General features: G+C 52.8%; 1 protein-coding gene across 1 annotated transcript in view; it reads left to right on the plus strand.

The window, feature by feature from the left end:
* Nucleotides 1-14,732, plus strand: part of LOC134053040 (acid-sensing ion channel 2) — a 391,047-nt gene extending 376,315 nt beyond the window's left edge. Inside the window, exons 4-10 of the mRNA XM_062507831.1 lie at nucleotides 5,684-5,834; nucleotides 6,787-6,843; nucleotides 7,320-7,473; nucleotides 8,321-8,412; nucleotides 10,345-10,424; nucleotides 12,310-12,378; nucleotides 14,221-14,732. Coding sequence (XP_062363815.1) covers nucleotides 5,684-5,834; nucleotides 6,787-6,843; nucleotides 7,320-7,473; nucleotides 8,321-8,412; nucleotides 10,345-10,424; nucleotides 12,310-12,378; nucleotides 14,221-14,322 — 705 coding nt within the window. The 3' untranslated portion in view covers nucleotides 14,323-14,732. The remainder of the gene's footprint in view (nucleotides 1-5,683; nucleotides 5,835-6,786; nucleotides 6,844-7,319; nucleotides 7,474-8,320; nucleotides 8,413-10,344; nucleotides 10,425-12,309; nucleotides 12,379-14,220) is intronic.
* The last annotated feature ends 662 nt before the right edge of the window (nucleotides 14,733-15,394 follow it).

The following is a 15,394-nucleotide window of genomic DNA, read 5'->3' on the forward strand; positions in this document are numbered from 1 at the left end:
GACCAACCTGCTCCTGAATGCGTGGCTGAGGGAGACATTTCCTGGTTAAAAAGGTGGGATTTTTCATCCTGGATGAGACACCAGGGGTGACCAAACTGTGACCTTCCAGGACCTGAAGGGGCTGCAAGAGAAATGGAGAGGGAATATTTCCAAGGGATGGAGGGACAGGACACAGGGAATGGCTTCCCACTGCCAAAGGGCAGGGGTAGATGGGATATTGAGGAGGAATTGTTCCCTGTGAGGGTGGGCAGGCCCTGGCACAGGGTGCCCAGAGCAGCAGTGGCTGCCCCTGGATCCCTGGCAGTGCCCAAGGCCGGGCTGGACCTTCCACACCAGTGAGAGGTGTCCCTGCCGTGGCAGGGGTGGGACTGGATGGGTTTAAGGTCCCTTCCAACCCAAACCATTCCAGGATTGCATGAAATGTCAGACTGGAGCAGTCCCTGAAATTCAGGGGAACCAGGGCTGAGCTCCTTAAGGGAGGCAGGAGCCAGCACACAATGGATGATTGGAATGAAAACTGGAGGGGCTGGATGGAAAATCCTCCCTGGATCCCCCTCCATGCCTGAATGCAGAGGGAGAGGAGCTGGAGTGGCTCCCATGGGAATGGGAGCCCAGAGCTGCTGCCTTGGGGTTTTCACCCCATTTCCCATGGGAGGAACCCCCACGGTCTCATCCCAGCTGTGGTTCCCTGGGCCCTCCACAGGAATGCTCCAGGATGCGTTTCCATGGCAATTCCTGAGTGGATGAATGAGGTTTGTGTGGTCATGAGTTGGAGCTGGGCAGGAGCTGGCACAGGGAAGGATCCATCATCTCCAGAGGGGTCCCAAGAGAGGCCAGGACCCCCTGGAGTTGGGAATTGCCCTTCAGTTCCCACCACTCCTGGCTTTGGATGGATGCCCTTCCATTTTCTCCTTTCCATGCACTTTTGGATGAGCCTGGGGTTGGAATCTCCCCCTCCAGACCTTGGGAAGCTGCACTATCCCTGAAACATTCCCCTTTTTCCTGATCAAGGCACCAAGGCTTGCACAGACACACTAAAATCCATATTTTTAAGGGTTGATCGCATGGAGAAAGAGAAATTCCTCTTTCCATCCCCTTTTCCAGGCTGGTTTTTGCAGCATCCCAGCATCACCCAGACCCCTTCTGTCAGGAATGGGATCAGACTTCCCAACAGAGCAACACAGGACCTTCAGGGAAGATGGAAAGTACCTGGAAAAGGGCAATTCCTGCCAAGTTGGCCATAAAAATTTCAGAGGCTTCAGTGAAGCCCTGGGTTCTGAGCTGGAACAACATTGTTTGATGGGGCTCTGGAGACTCATCCCCTCCAAAGGTTTTATGGGATAGAGAGCAGAACTACAGAACTGCAGATCCAAAATGGGATTAGAGAAGCAGCAAAATAGGATTCAGGGCTGGCAGTGACGGCTTGGAAATCCTTATTCCCAGTCAGGGTGGAAGCACTGGGATTAGGGAATTAGGAGGAATTAACATTTCCAATATTTGAGGTGTTGTTTTACAGGGATGGGGTGCTAGCACACAGGCAATGTAAGTCCAGGAAATGTGTATTCCTTCCCAATATCCAATCTATGCCTGCCTTGTCCCTGTCCCTCCCACTGCCTGCGGGCAGGGATGGATGGGATATTGGGCAGGAGTTCTGGATGGGAGGGTGGGCAGCCCCTGGAATGGATTTCCCAGGGCAGTAGTGGCTGCCCCTGGATCCCTGGCAGTGTCCAAGGCTGGGCTGGATGGGGCCTGGAGCAACCTGGGACAGTGGAAGGTGTCCCTGGCATTGGAATTGGATGAGTTTTAATGTTCCTCCCAACCCAACCCAACCCATTCCATAATTCCATGGATTTATGTTTCCTTACCCTTGCTCCGAGCGTTTTCTCCCTCTGGTCTGAACCCTCCTGGTTCACCCCCTGATTTCTCTTTTCCCCTGAATCCCACAAACTCTCCCAGTGGATTCCCTCCAATTTATCCTAAAATTCTAAATTAAATCAACAAGGAGATCCCATAAAACCAATCCCAAGGAACCTTCATGGTACAGGAGCAGTTGGAAGCAGGAGAGGGAAGAAAACTTTGAATTTGTACGGCAGGAGAGCAGTTTTGGTTGGAAAACAGGGTTGGGAGGGAATCAGGGATGGATGCAGAGGAAAATGGTTTTGGAGGGAAGGGATGAAGATGAGGCAGATATTGGGAAGGGAGGTTGGGAAGAGCCATTGGATCCAAGGATGAGGGAATGGTTTGGGTTTCCTGCTCTCCCTGTACCCTGTAAAAAGAGGATCTTATAAAAAGGTGGAAAAGTAAGGACAGGAAAACTACAGAGTCAAATTCTCCCCACCCCAAAAACTGGGCACCTCTGCCAGAGTTTGGGAATTGAGTCCCAACAAACCCAGTCAGGATTTTCTGGGACAATGAGGGACAATGGTCTGGTTCCTTCTGGGTGTTCCAGGGAATAAGCAGGAGGAGAGGCAGTTTCTTGGAGCAGGGCAGTGGGGAATCTCCATCCCTGAGGGATTTCATCCATGTGGATGTAACATGGGACAGTGGTGGCCTAGAGGGAACAGCTGGACTTGATCTCAGAGGGCTTTTCCAACCTTTATAATTTCATAATTCCACGTTATTGGGAATTTTGGGCTGATTTTGCACCTGAGTCACAGGCCCAGCTCATTCAATGGGAGCAGGAGTGAGAGCAAACCTGGGATGAGGCTCCAGAGGGGCTGCCCTGGACTTTTTATGGATCTGCAGGAGATTCCTGTTGCTGTTTCTGTTGGATTTGCAAAGAAGGATCCTGGAGCTCCAAAATCCAGTTTTTCCCTGGGCACTCATGGTCTCTGTAACACCCCTGAGCTCTGCTCCAGGGGAACTCCCAGGGGCTGGAAGTGTCAAATTCATCCCTTAAAAACAGTTCCTCAGGAAGGGAGCAAATGGGAAGGAACAGCCAGGATGGGAAAGGAGCTGGAGATGCAAACAGACAATTCCAATACCATTAACTGGGAGCTGGGATCAGGCAGCCGTGGCTGCTTTGGGTTTTTCAGCATTTCTCAAGGGCTGGGGCTGCCTGGGTTGGAAATTCCATGAGATTGCTGCTGTTGGAGGTCTCGTGAAGGAACAGAGGGTTCTGCTCTGGTCTCATTGGGAACCCAGCCCAGGTGGGGATTGGAGTTCAGGGAGGGGTTGGATCCTTCCTTGGGATCGCTGGAGTTTGGTGCCGTCAGCCACGGGAGAGGGCAGGAATCAGTGCTGGATCCATCCCAGAGCCAGAGGAAAATGGAGCAGGGAAAGGTTCTTCCCCCAGAGGGGGCTGGGCACTGCCCAGGCTCCCCAGGGAATGGTCCCAGCCCCGAGGCTGCCAGAGCTCCAGGAGTGTTTGGACAGCACTGCCAGGGATGGACAGGGTGGGATTGTTGGGGTGTCTGGGCAGGATCTTCCAGCTCAGGATATTCCAGAGTTTTTTGAAACTGCCCCCACCTCTGCTGGGATTATCTCCACCACATTTCCCTGTTTGAGAAAATTTAACAGGCAGGAAAAACAGGGATAGCACTTCCAATTAATTGAGGGAATGACCTCTGGCTGCAGGCAGATGCTCACAGCTCCCGGGAGGCTCTGTGCCAGGAGCAGTGTGGAAAGGCAGGAGTGGGGCCAGGGAAAGGCTGTGGCAGGAGCTGATCTTCCCATGACCCTGGGATCTCTTCCCTCCAGGTTTTCCAAACTCATCCCCTCTTTTCCTGGCATTTGGGACAAGCAGGATCCATCCAGCTTCCAAAGAGTCAAATCAATTGTTTCCTTCCCCATTTAGCACCTGCCAGCTGGGAACTGATCCCAGTAATCCTGGAGAAAGCTGGAATCAGGAGGGTTGGAAAAGTGTTTAATTAATTAATTATTAATGACTGCAAAAGGGCCAGACTGGGAGTCTGTCACCCTCAATTAGAGGCTGGAGCTGGATTTCTCTAGGCAGGAGCAGGAGGAGGAGCCCTTGGGAAGCTGCCAGGGAGCACAATTCCTGCAGGATCCGAGGGCAGGGGTGTTCCTGCTGTCCTTTCCCTGCTTTTCCTGCTGCTTTGATGTGGTTTGTTTCCACTTTGGAGGCAGCAGGGGAGGGTGGAGGGAGCAGCTCCACATCCTGGGGCTCCAAATTCCTCCCACTAACCCCCAGTTGGGATAATCTGGAAGAAAGGAAAGGGATATTCTCAGGAATCCCTCAGGAGAAGGAGACTCTGGAGGGGCTGCAGGGAGAGGGATCAGACCCAATGAAGTCTCTCTTTCCATGGCTGAGGGCTGGGACTGCTCCATCCATCCTGTTCCTGGCTCCTTGGGGTGCCTTTCTTGGCATTCCAGCAGCTCCAGTGCCACAGAGAGAGGAGTCCAGCTCTGAAATGAGCTTAGCAGTTCCATGGAATCAAGGCTATGGATGGAAAGGCTTTTCCTGAGGTTTCAGCCCTGATTTGGCCAGGAAGGGATTCATAGGAGCCGTTAGGGATGGAATCCCCCTGGATTTAACCTGGGATTCCTGTGCCAGACTGGGTGCAACAGCTGGGAGAAAACTCCACACACTTCCAAGGAATGTGCACATTTTCCTGCTTGGGGAAAGTTTGGTGGAGCAGTTTATAAAGTGGATTCTACCAGGCAGAAATTGCAGCTAATCCTTCCACTCCTGAGACATTCATTGTCACCTGGGAATGTCACCTCCAGGACATTCATTGTCCCCTGGGAGTGTCGCTTCTGTGGCACTGGGAGAGCTGTTTGGGGACATCTTGTCCTCTAGTGAGTTATCCCAGGGATCAGGGAGCTCCTGAGATGGGAGGTGTGCCCTGAGGGACTGCAGTGGCTGTCCTGCAAACAGAGGAGCTCCTGTGACAGGGGAGATGTCCTGCCCTGTCCCCATCCCTGTCCCCCAGCTGACACCCCTGTCTCCAGCTGACACCCCTGCCCCTGTCCCCAGCTGATGTCCCTCTCCCATCCCTGTCCCCAACTGATGTCCCTGTCCCCAGCTGATGTCCCTGTCCCTGTCCCCAGCTGACGTCCCTGTCCCTGTCCCCAGCTGATGTCCCTGTCCCTGTCCCCAGCTGACGTACCTGTCCCATTCCTGTCCCCAGCTGATGTCCCTGTCCCTGTCCCCAGCTGATGTCCCTGTCCCCAGCTGATGTCCCTGTCCCTGTCCCCAGCTGACGTCCCTGTCCCTATCCCCAGCTGATGTCCCTGTCCCCAGCTGATGTCCCTGTCCCTGTCCCCAGCTGACGTACCTGTCCCTGTCCCCAGCTGACGTCCCTGTCCCTGTCCCCAGCTGATGTCCCTGTCCCCAGCTGATGTCCCTGTCCCTGTCCCCAGCTGACGTACCTGTCCCATTCCTGTCCCCAGCTGATGTCCCTGTCCCTGTCCCCAGCTGACATACCTGTCCCATTCCTGTCCCCAACTGATGTCCCTGTCCCTGTCCCTGTCCCCAGCTGATGTCCCTGTCCCCAGCTGATGTCCCTGTCCCTGTCCCTGTCCCCAGCTGATGTCCCTGTCCCCAGCTGATGTCCCTGTCCCTGTCCCTGTCCCCAGCTGACGTACCTGTCCCATTCCTGTCCCCAGCTGATGTCCCTGTCCCTGTCCCTGTCCCCAGCTGATGTCCCTGTCCCCGTCCCTGTCCCCAGCTGATGTCCCTGTCCCCAGCTGATGTCCCTGTCCCTGTCCCTGTCCCCAGCTGACGTACCTGCCCCCGCCGTGGGGCGAGTGCCGCTCCCCGGAGCTGGGCCTGGCGTTTTTCCCGGTGTACAGCGTCACGGCCTGCAGGATCGACTGCGAGACTCGCTACATCGTGGAGAACTGCAACTGCAGGATGGTGCACATGCCAGGTCAGGGCCTGGGGACACCTGGGGGCCACCTGGGGACACCTGGGGCTGGGCTGGAGGGGCTGGGGATATGTGAGGGAAGAAGGTGCCCATAGCTTTTGGAGAGGCTGGGTGCGGGGCAGCAGCGCCCTGGAGCCAGCAGGGCCATCCCTGTCCTGGGGATTCGGGGACAGCAGAGGGGGAGGGAGGGATTGTCCGGCCTTGCTCTGGGCTGGGGTGACCTCACCCAGAGTTCTGGGGCAGTTTGGGCATCACAAAATAAAAAAGCTATCAAAGGGTCCAAAGGAGGGGGATGAGGATGGGGAAGGGTCTGGAGAGGCCACACGAGGAGCAGCAGAGGGCACTTGTGATGTTCAGCTGGAGCAGAGGGGGCTGAGGGCAGAGCTCGGTGAGCTCAGGAGGGGCACGGCAGGGGCAGCTCAGATCTCTGCTCCCTGTGACAGGGCCAGGACCCAGGGAATGGCCTGAGCTGGTGTCACAGGAGAGGTTTAGGTTGGAGCTCAGGGAAAGGCTCTTCCCCCAGAGGGTGCTGGGCACTGCCCAGGCTCCCCAGGGAATGGTCCCAGCCCTGAGGCTGCCAGAGCTCCAGGAGTGTTTGGACAGCACTGCCAGGGATGGACAGGGTGGGATTGTCGGGGTGCCTGTGCAGGGACAGGGGTGGGACTGGATGATCCTGGGGGGCCCAGCTCAGGATGTTCCCTGATTCCCTGCGAAATAGGGGCAACCCATGGGAGAGAGACCTGGGTCTGATTAAAGTTGGAAAAGGCCTCTGGGATCATCAGATCCAACCATTTTTAGTTCCAGTGCCACCTTGGGTGCTGTTCCCAGCAGCTCCTGCAGGACAAGGCCCCTGTGGCAGAAGAAGTGGGGACAACTGGGGTCACCTGGAGGAGGTCCCTGGGTCCCCATGGAGAGCCCGGGGTCCCCCTGTGATGGCTTTGTCCTGTCCCTGCAGGAGATGCTCCCTTCTGCACCCCAGAGCAGTACAAGGAATGTGCAGAGCCCGCACTCAGTGAGTACCAGGGCAGTCCTGGCATCCCTGGGAATTCCCGCGGCCTGGGTCCTCCTGGCTGGGCCTGGATCCTCCTGGCTGCCAGGAACGGGGAGATGTGCAGCATGGAGAGGGGTTGGGATTAGCCCCAGGTTGCTGGGAAGTGCTGGGCACACCCTGGGATGAAGTTCCTCCTGGTTCTCCATGAGCACAGAAACCCTTGGGATCAGGGGAGCCCCTCTGGGGCTGGGTTTGGGATGGAGGGACCCATTCCAAGTCTGGATTTAGGAGACTCAGCCATGAGTTCTCCAAGATGTTGTTGATGAGAGAATGTGGCCTCCAGCAAGAGGCTTCTCCAAGGTGGTGAGAACTTGGATGAACTGGGAGAGAAATGTCCAGGATATTTGGCCTCTTGGCCCCTTTCTGGGAGGGACAGTCTCTGGTCCCACCCTGCTCCATGTCCCTGCTCTGTGAGCTCCATGCCTGCCCCTCTGCAGGTCTCCTAGCAGAGAAGGACAGCAATTACTGCATCTGCAGGACCCCCTGTAACCTCACCAGGTACAACAAGGAGCTCTCCATGGTCAAGATCCCCAGCAAGACCTCGGCCAAGTACCTGGAGAAGAAGTTCAACAAGTCGGAAAAATACATCTCGTGAGTGGGGGAGGACCTGAATTCCATTGGTTTTTGGGAGGGAAATGTCTGGAGAACACCCAGTCCTGGCCAATCCATCCTCAGCACAGGGATGTCCTCCAGGGAAGAGCAGAGTGAAAACCTGGAAGAGATGAGGCTGATTTCTTCTTGGTAGAATAACCTGAGTTCCTTCCCAAGGATTGTCCTCATGGGAATACTCCAGTCCCATAAAAAAAAATGCAAAATTTCCCAGTTTTGCTCGTCCTGTTGGAGATTTTTATCTCTGGACTGAGGTCCTTAAGCCATGGAGCTCTCCCAGCCCTGGGCATGTGATTGATGTGTGTGGGAAGTGAGAGTTGTTCCAGATCCTTTGGATTCCGCTTCACAGAATCACAGAATCTTGGAATGGATTGGCTTGGAAGGGACCTTAAAGCCCATCCAGTGCCACCCCTGCTGTGGGCAGGGACACCTTCCACTACCCCAGGGTGCTCCAGGGTCTGTCCAGCCTGGCCTGGGACACTTCCAGGGATCCAGGCACAGCCACAGCTGCTCTGGGCATCCTGTGCCAGGGCCTGCCCACCCTCAAAATCAGGAATCACCATCCAATAAAAGAGTTCCCAGCAAAGTGAGATCCAAGATCCTGAGGAATTATGGGGAAACCTTTCCACCTGCTCCAAAGACCCCCAGAGCCCTGAGGGTGCCCTGAGCTCCTGTCTGCACCAGCTCCAAGTTCTGTGAGTTCTGAGGAACCCAGAGAGAGCAACAATCCAGGCAAAGGGGAATAAAGCCCCAAAATCCTGTTTTTCCTTTATCCCAAAGGATTGAGCCACCAGTGGCTCCTGGGCTGATGTTTTTCCCATTTCCACAGAGAGAATATACTTGTGCTGGACATTTTTTTTGAAGCACTCAACTACGAGACCATTGAGCAGAAGAAAGCCTATGAAGTTGCAGCCTTACTTGGTAAGGGGGGACTGGGACCAGTTTGGCATCTCTACTGGTCTGGGAGGGGCAGAGGAAGGCTGGGAGAGGTCCATAGCCTTGAAGCTCCCAGCAAGGCCACATCTCTACTTTCCTCACCCCACCATGGCATCCCAGGAATGTCCCCATGGATACTCTTGTGTGTTTATGGAAGGAAGGTTCTGGAGCTGCTCCATCCCTGCCTGCTCCCTTTTTTTGGAGATTCTGGGGCTGGGTGCCCTCTGTGGTGCAGAATGAGGAGGACATCCCAAAACCATCTACCCATCACCTCTTCCCTGCTCCAAATCCACATTTTCCAGCCAGGCTTGAGCTCTTGGACTTCAGCTGCTTCATGGAGGAGGAGGAGGAGACCAATGGAAGGTTCCACTCCATCCCTGCCTGCTCCCAGCACCCGGTTTTTGGGGATTCTGCTCCCTGTGTTGCACCCTGGGAAGTGTGTGGGGGAGGACATCCCAAAACCATCTCACATCACCTCTTCCCTGTTCCAAATCCATCCTTTCCAACTGGGCCTGAGCTCTTAGCCTTTGGATGCTTCATGAAGGATCTGGAGAAGACCCATGTAAGGTTCTGCTCCATCCCTGCCTGCTCCCATTTTTGGGATATTTTGAGGCTGGCTGGGTGCTCTCTGTGGTGCCCCCTGGGCAGTGTGTGGAGGACATCCCAAAAATCACATCTCCATCGCCTCTTGCCTGTTCCAAATCCTTCCTTTCCAGCAGGAGGGGGGGGAGACCCATGGAAGGTTTTGAAGCTGCTCCATTCCTGCCTGCTTCCAGCCCCCCATTTTTGGAGATCTGGGATTGGGTGGGTGCTGGGTGCTCTCTGTGATGCAGGATGTGGAGGACATCCCAAAACCATCTCCCCATCACCTCTTCCCTGCTCCAAATCCACCTTTTCCAGCCAGGCCTGGGCCCTTGGCCTTTGGATGCCTCAGGAGACCCTGAGCTGCTCAGCCCCAAATCAGCTCCAGCTTTGGGGCTGCAGCTGGATTTGGGGTAGATTTGGGGTTGGCCCCATTGGGTTTGGGGTGGGGGTGAGCCCTCCCGCAGCCCTGCAGCCTCCCTGAGCCAACCCAAATCCCTAGATCCCTCTGGGATGCTGGGAGTGCCCAACACGTTGGGAAGCTGGAGCTGGGTCACCCCTGGCACACAGTGTCCCCATGTCACCGCACATGGGTGGCCCTGCCAAATGCCCCCTCTGGAGCCCTTCTGCTCCTGGGGCTTTTCCAGGAATTCCAGGGAGAAGAAGAGGAGGCTACTGGGGCCTCTCTGACCCAAACCCCATGTGCACTTCATAGGACCCTCATTCCCAAGGCTCTGGAGCTTCAGGAAGAGCCCCATCCCAGAATATTTTCCCCAGGCTCAAAGCCTCCAGATGATTCCACGTGGTGTAAATCCAGAGCACCTGCTGGGATCATTCCAGGGTCTCACTTTGCTCCCAAACCTTTTCCCTCTTTAGTCTCTCCGTGTCTCATGGACAACCCTGGAAAAGGCCCCTTCCCCCGTCCCCTGTGGGTGCCTTTGCTCTGGAGGTCAATCCAGGGCTGTTCTCCAGCACAATCCATGGGATTTGCCTTCCCTGAGCACCACATCCAGTTACCTTCCCAGCAGATTCCTGGGAATCTCCTCAGGTTCCTCCTCCACCCCAGGACACTCAAGTAGAAGCCAGGAGATGCTTCCCAAAAAACCCAGGGCACCTCCTTTCTCACCTTTTGCCAGGTTGGGGTTTTTCCTTGGCTCCAGGGACATTCATTCTTCCCAGCACCTTCCCCAGACTGGGAATTGAGATTCCTGGGATGCAGCTGGAGCACTCCAGGCTCCATGAGCAGGAAAACCATTCCACGGGAAAATTCTCCCAGTTTTTGAGGATGGGAGGGCCCAGCAGTGCTGGGAGCCCTCACAGTGCTGTCCCCTGCAGGTGACATTGGTGGCCAGATGGGGCTGTTCATCGGGGCCAGCATCCTCACCATCCTTGAGCTCTTCGATTACCTGTACGAGGTAAGGCTGGTATTTTCCATCCTGGACCTCCTCATCCCTGAATTTCCCATCCTGGAGCCCTTCATTCCTGAATTTCCAATCCTGGAGCCCCTCATCCCTGGATTTTCTGTTCCCTGGTGATCCCAGAACCCCCCAGAATCCTGGACTTCCAACCTGCCTCATCCAGCTCTCCCACAGTCCCATCTCAGGGTGGGAACAGGGAGTTTTATTCCCATGGGATGTAAGAGTTGTCCATAGTTGTTGATTTAAGGTGTCCCAGTCCAGGCTGGGAACATGTCCCATTCCAGGGAAGGGAATTCCACAATCCCAGCTCGGAACTCACTTCAAGTCCCCTCATTTTCTTTTTTTTTTTTTTTCCTTTGTAATGCTGACTTTAAAATTTTATATTTTCAGACAATTCTCCCCCATCCCAATCCCTCCTGGGCAGCTCCAGCATTGGTGCCATTAACCAGGAATAAAAAATATTCCAGGAATAAAAAATATTCCAGGCCTAAAGCTCAGAGAGCAACAAAAGCTGAGCCTGAATTTAGATCTTCGCCTGAATACCCAAATATTTCATTAAATTTGCCCTTTCCTGGATTTCTTGGGGATTATCCCTAGGTAGGCCCTAAGAAAACAAAAATTTCAGATTTTCCTCTCTGTTTTCCTCCTTTCTTTGACATGTGCCAATACAGTTTGTCAGATATGGGGGCTTTTGCTGCTCTTCTTATTTTTTTCTTCTTATTTGGGCTTAAAATTCATTTTGTCCCCTCAGAGAAGCTTCCTGGGGATGTCCCAGCAGGGGAATCTTCACATTCCCAGATATTTAACCCACACCAGCCAAGGAAAAAAGGAATAAAATACCTTATTTTTTTAAAAAAATCCACAGGTTTCCCCTCTGCTTGGAGTTTCACAAATGGGGTATCAGCATCTCAAAAATTTGAGTTTTCAGCCAAAATATTTAGAGATTCTGAGTGACAGCAGCCAGATACATTTTTATTAATGGATTGGCCAAATCTGGGGGAAATAGTGACCATAAAGAGGATTTTTTTGTGATCTTCTGCTGAGCTCTGTCCTCGTGGTCCCAAATTCCCACCACACTTCCTTGCACCAGCCAGGATCCACATTCCTCAGAAACTGACCCAATTTTCTAGGATTTCAGGATTTCACCTTTCTTCTTGTTGGTTTTATTTCTCTTTTCTCACAGTGGAAGTTTTCCAGTAAAACACTTCCCAGGTTTTATGGGAATTCCCTGGAAACCAAATCCTGCAGCAGCAGGAAAATGAGGGGGCTGGGAAGGGAAATGGAGCTCACAGAGCTGGGAGCTTTCCCTGAACCCCAGAAGTGTCCCAGAAATTGAATTTTTGTGGATTTTATTCCTCATAAGAGAATCCTGGAATGGTTTGGATAGAAGGGACCTTAGGGATCATCCAGTGCCACCTCTGCCTTGGGCAGGGACACCTTTCACCATCCCAGGCTGTTCCCAGCCCCAGTGTCCAACCTGGTCTTAGACACTTCCAGGGATCCAGGGGCAGCCACTGCTGCTCTGGGCACCCTGTGCCAGGGCCTGCCCGCCCTCCCGGGGAACAATTCCTGCCCAATATCCCATCCAGCCCTGCCCTCTGGCAGTGGGAAGCCATTCCCTGTGTCCTGTCCCTCTATCCCTTGTTCCCTCTCCAGCTCTCCTGGAGCCCCTTTAGGCCCTGGCAGGGGCTCTGAGCTCTCCCTGGAGATTCTCCTGTCCAGGTGAACACCCCCAGCTCTCACAGCCTTTGCATGGCCAAGCCCTTGGAGCATCCTCCTCCTCCCAACCCTTTGGAATGCACCCGCAGACCCAGCACATCCTAGTGCTCCCTATCCCACTGCAGCCTCTTCCCACTTTAACCCCACCTCCCTCTTCTTGCAGCTAATCAAGGAAAAATTATTGGACCTTCTTGGAAAAGAGGAAGAGGATGGGAGCCATGATGAGAACGTGGTAATGAGAGAAGGGAAAATTCCCTGGGGATGCTAGAGCTCTTCCCACGTGTGTCAGGATCCAGTTATTAAAATTATAGTGAGAGGTGCATCTGCCCCAATTAAAGTGCAAATGGGACCAGATGCCAGTGCCAGTGGTCTGGGGTTTATTGGATAGGAAATCTGAGAGAGAGAGAAAAGAGAGAAAAGCAAGGGAAAGAAATGGAAAATAGGTGGGGGGGACAGAAGGAGAACGACAGAGCCAGAATGAGGAAAACATCACTATCTGTGGATCCCAGAAATGCTCCATTGATTCTCTCCAGCTGCTCTTGGTGGTGAAGGTCCCTCCAGGAGCACAGAATCCGATGGTTAATAGAGCTCAGACTGTAGGAAAACCCAAGCACGTCCCCGGGGTGGAGCTCACCATTGTCTGTACAACACGCTCCAGGTTTGCTGCATCCTGTGCAGTCCTGCAGTGCAAGGCTTCAGGAATGACTCTGGGAGCACTTTGGGGGGGGGGGGGGTCTTTGGTGAATTCTCACATGAATATCCCATGGATGTAACTTCCCAGAATTGGGGGTTCCACAGCTGGGCCAATTTATGTGAGGGAGGATGGGTGTTCAGTGCCTCTGACCAGAGGTCACACCCAAAACCTCCTCCCTCCTCATTCCTGGGGGACTGAACCTGGCTCTGGTGTCCCCCAGCCCAAACCCAGACAGGGAAAAGTTTCTGCTGTGTTTGGCTTTCTGGTGGATGCATTCCTTTCCCTCAGCTTTGTTTGTTTTTTCCTAGGCCTGAGATGATTAAAGAATGGGTTTTCCCTTTATCTAATTTAGTGATTGAACTCACAGTCAAAAGTCCCAGCCAGGTGTCTTCAGGGAGGCTTCTTTGGCTGTAGCTTCTTTACCCAGTTTTTGTTATAATGAGCAAAACTTTATATCAATTATATAAAGAGTTTTTTAATATGATATAAAACTTTATATCAACATTTGAGGCATGAACTATTTCAGTCTCTGTCAACCCCAAACCCAGCTAGGGAAGAGTGTCTGCTGCATTTCTTGTGGATGCATTCTTCTCCCTCAGCCTTGTTTGAGGTGATTGAAGAACGGTGTGAGAAACGAGGTTCACTTTCCTGGTGGATTTTAAAAGGTTTAATAAAAGACAATAAGAGACAAACAATAAAGTAAAAGATAACAACTGCTGGGTGCTTGGCATTCAGCCAAGAGCACCCCTGCTGGTTTAGAGACACCCCTTAAATTCATCTGTATTCATAGATCTATCATGCATTTTCAAACTTTTCTGTAAACTGTTTTCCTTATTCCAGGAACTGTTCTACATGGCCACTCCTTGAATCCACCTTTCTAGAGTATGCATGTTTCTTGGCTGTGGTTTTAATTTATTTTTTCTAATCAGTCTTAATTTGGGCTGTGGTTTTTTATTTTTACAGATGGTTGGTGCTGGTAACTGGTGTATCAGTAGCAGGTGTCTTCACTGGGTGTTGCCCAACCAAGCATGCATAAAGACACTTTATTAGCCTATGTAACTCCTAACAAAACTATATCTTAAAAACCATTTCAACACCACACATACAGTATCCACCCTAATATTTGGGAAAAGCCAATACCGTGATATGTATTTATAACAATGGGTTTCCCTTTATGCAATCCCACCAGTTTGACTCCTAGCCCAAAGCTCTCCAAGGAGGTTTCTGTGGTTGTGGCTCCTTTATCCAGTTCTTCTTACAATGAGCAAAACTTTCTGTCAGCGTTTGAGGCATGAACTATTTCAGTCCCTGACCTGGGAGGGAGGGTAAGGAGCATGCAGCAGCTGTGGGATAAAGCATTTCCTGGTTTTCCATCGGCAGAGCACCTGTGATCCAGTGCCAAACCACTCGGAGAGCCTGAGCCACACTGTGACCGTGCCCCTGCAGGCCCCGCTGGGGACGCTGGAGGAAATCGCCTGCTGACCCCTCCCACCACAGTGCCCATCCCGAGGAAGGAAAACTGCACAGGGAAAACAGGGACCCAGCTCAGGTTTGCACTGGGGGGGAAAAAAAAAATGGAAGAAAAGAAAATAACTGGGAAAAAACACTGGAAAAAAAAACTGGAAAAAATTATTTTAAAAATCTATTAAAAATAAAAAAAAAAGAAGAAAAACTCGCTATGCATTAAAATAATATAAAAATATAAATTCTAAATATACTCTGCCCAAAGTGAGAGGCGCCTTGGACCTGACTCCTGTTGTCCTTTCCTCCTGGGGGGTTTGGCTCCAAGCTGGGAAGCTCCCAGGCTGGGAGAGAACATTCACCTGAAAACGGGAAGGTCAGAGAAGAGAAACCTCAGACCCCCTTCCAATGCCTAGAGGGGCTCCAGCAGAGCTGGAGAGGGACTTGGCACACAGGATGGAGGGACAGGACACTTTTTGGGATTGTCCAAGCCTGAGCAGCAGCAGCAGCAGCAAATCCCAAAGGAAGCATCCCAAATATCCCAAGCACTGCATGCCAGGGCTTTTCTTGGCCCTGGGATTCCTCAGCTGCCTCTCTCAGCTCTGTTCCTCTTTGCAGTCCGCGGGTTTCAGTGCCAGAAGGAGCATCCCAGAATTCTCCATTCCCAGCGCCGTAGGCTGAGAGCTTTAGAATAAAAGAGATCCAAAAGTCGCCGCTCTCGGATTCTTCTCCCGGTCGCGTCCTCTGGGTGAGGTTGGGCTGAATCCCGAGCTCAGCCCAAGGTGAGCATCCCTGGAGAGGAGCCACAGGGGCTCCCTATGGATCATCCCAGCCCTGCTCTTCCACCTGCAGTACCTGGAGAGCCCAGGAGCAGCGGGTGGGGTTGGGTTCATTAATTTATTTTTTAATTTTTGGGGGGAATTTTTGGAATTTCCTTCTTCTCCCATTCATGGATTCTGTGCTTTCTCCTCATTTTCCTGACTGATATTAAAGCTGGTCTTGTGGAAATGGCCAGGCTGTGTCATTCCTGCCTTGCCCTCATCCCCAGAGGGCAGATCCCAGGAAAAACCTTCCCACAGCTCTTCCTCATCCC

Source organism: Cinclus cinclus, chromosome 24, assembly GCF_963662255.1.
Source record: "Cinclus cinclus chromosome 24, bCinCin1.1, whole genome shotgun sequence".
NCBI lineage: Eukaryota > Metazoa > Chordata > Aves > Passeriformes > Cinclidae > Cinclus > Cinclus cinclus.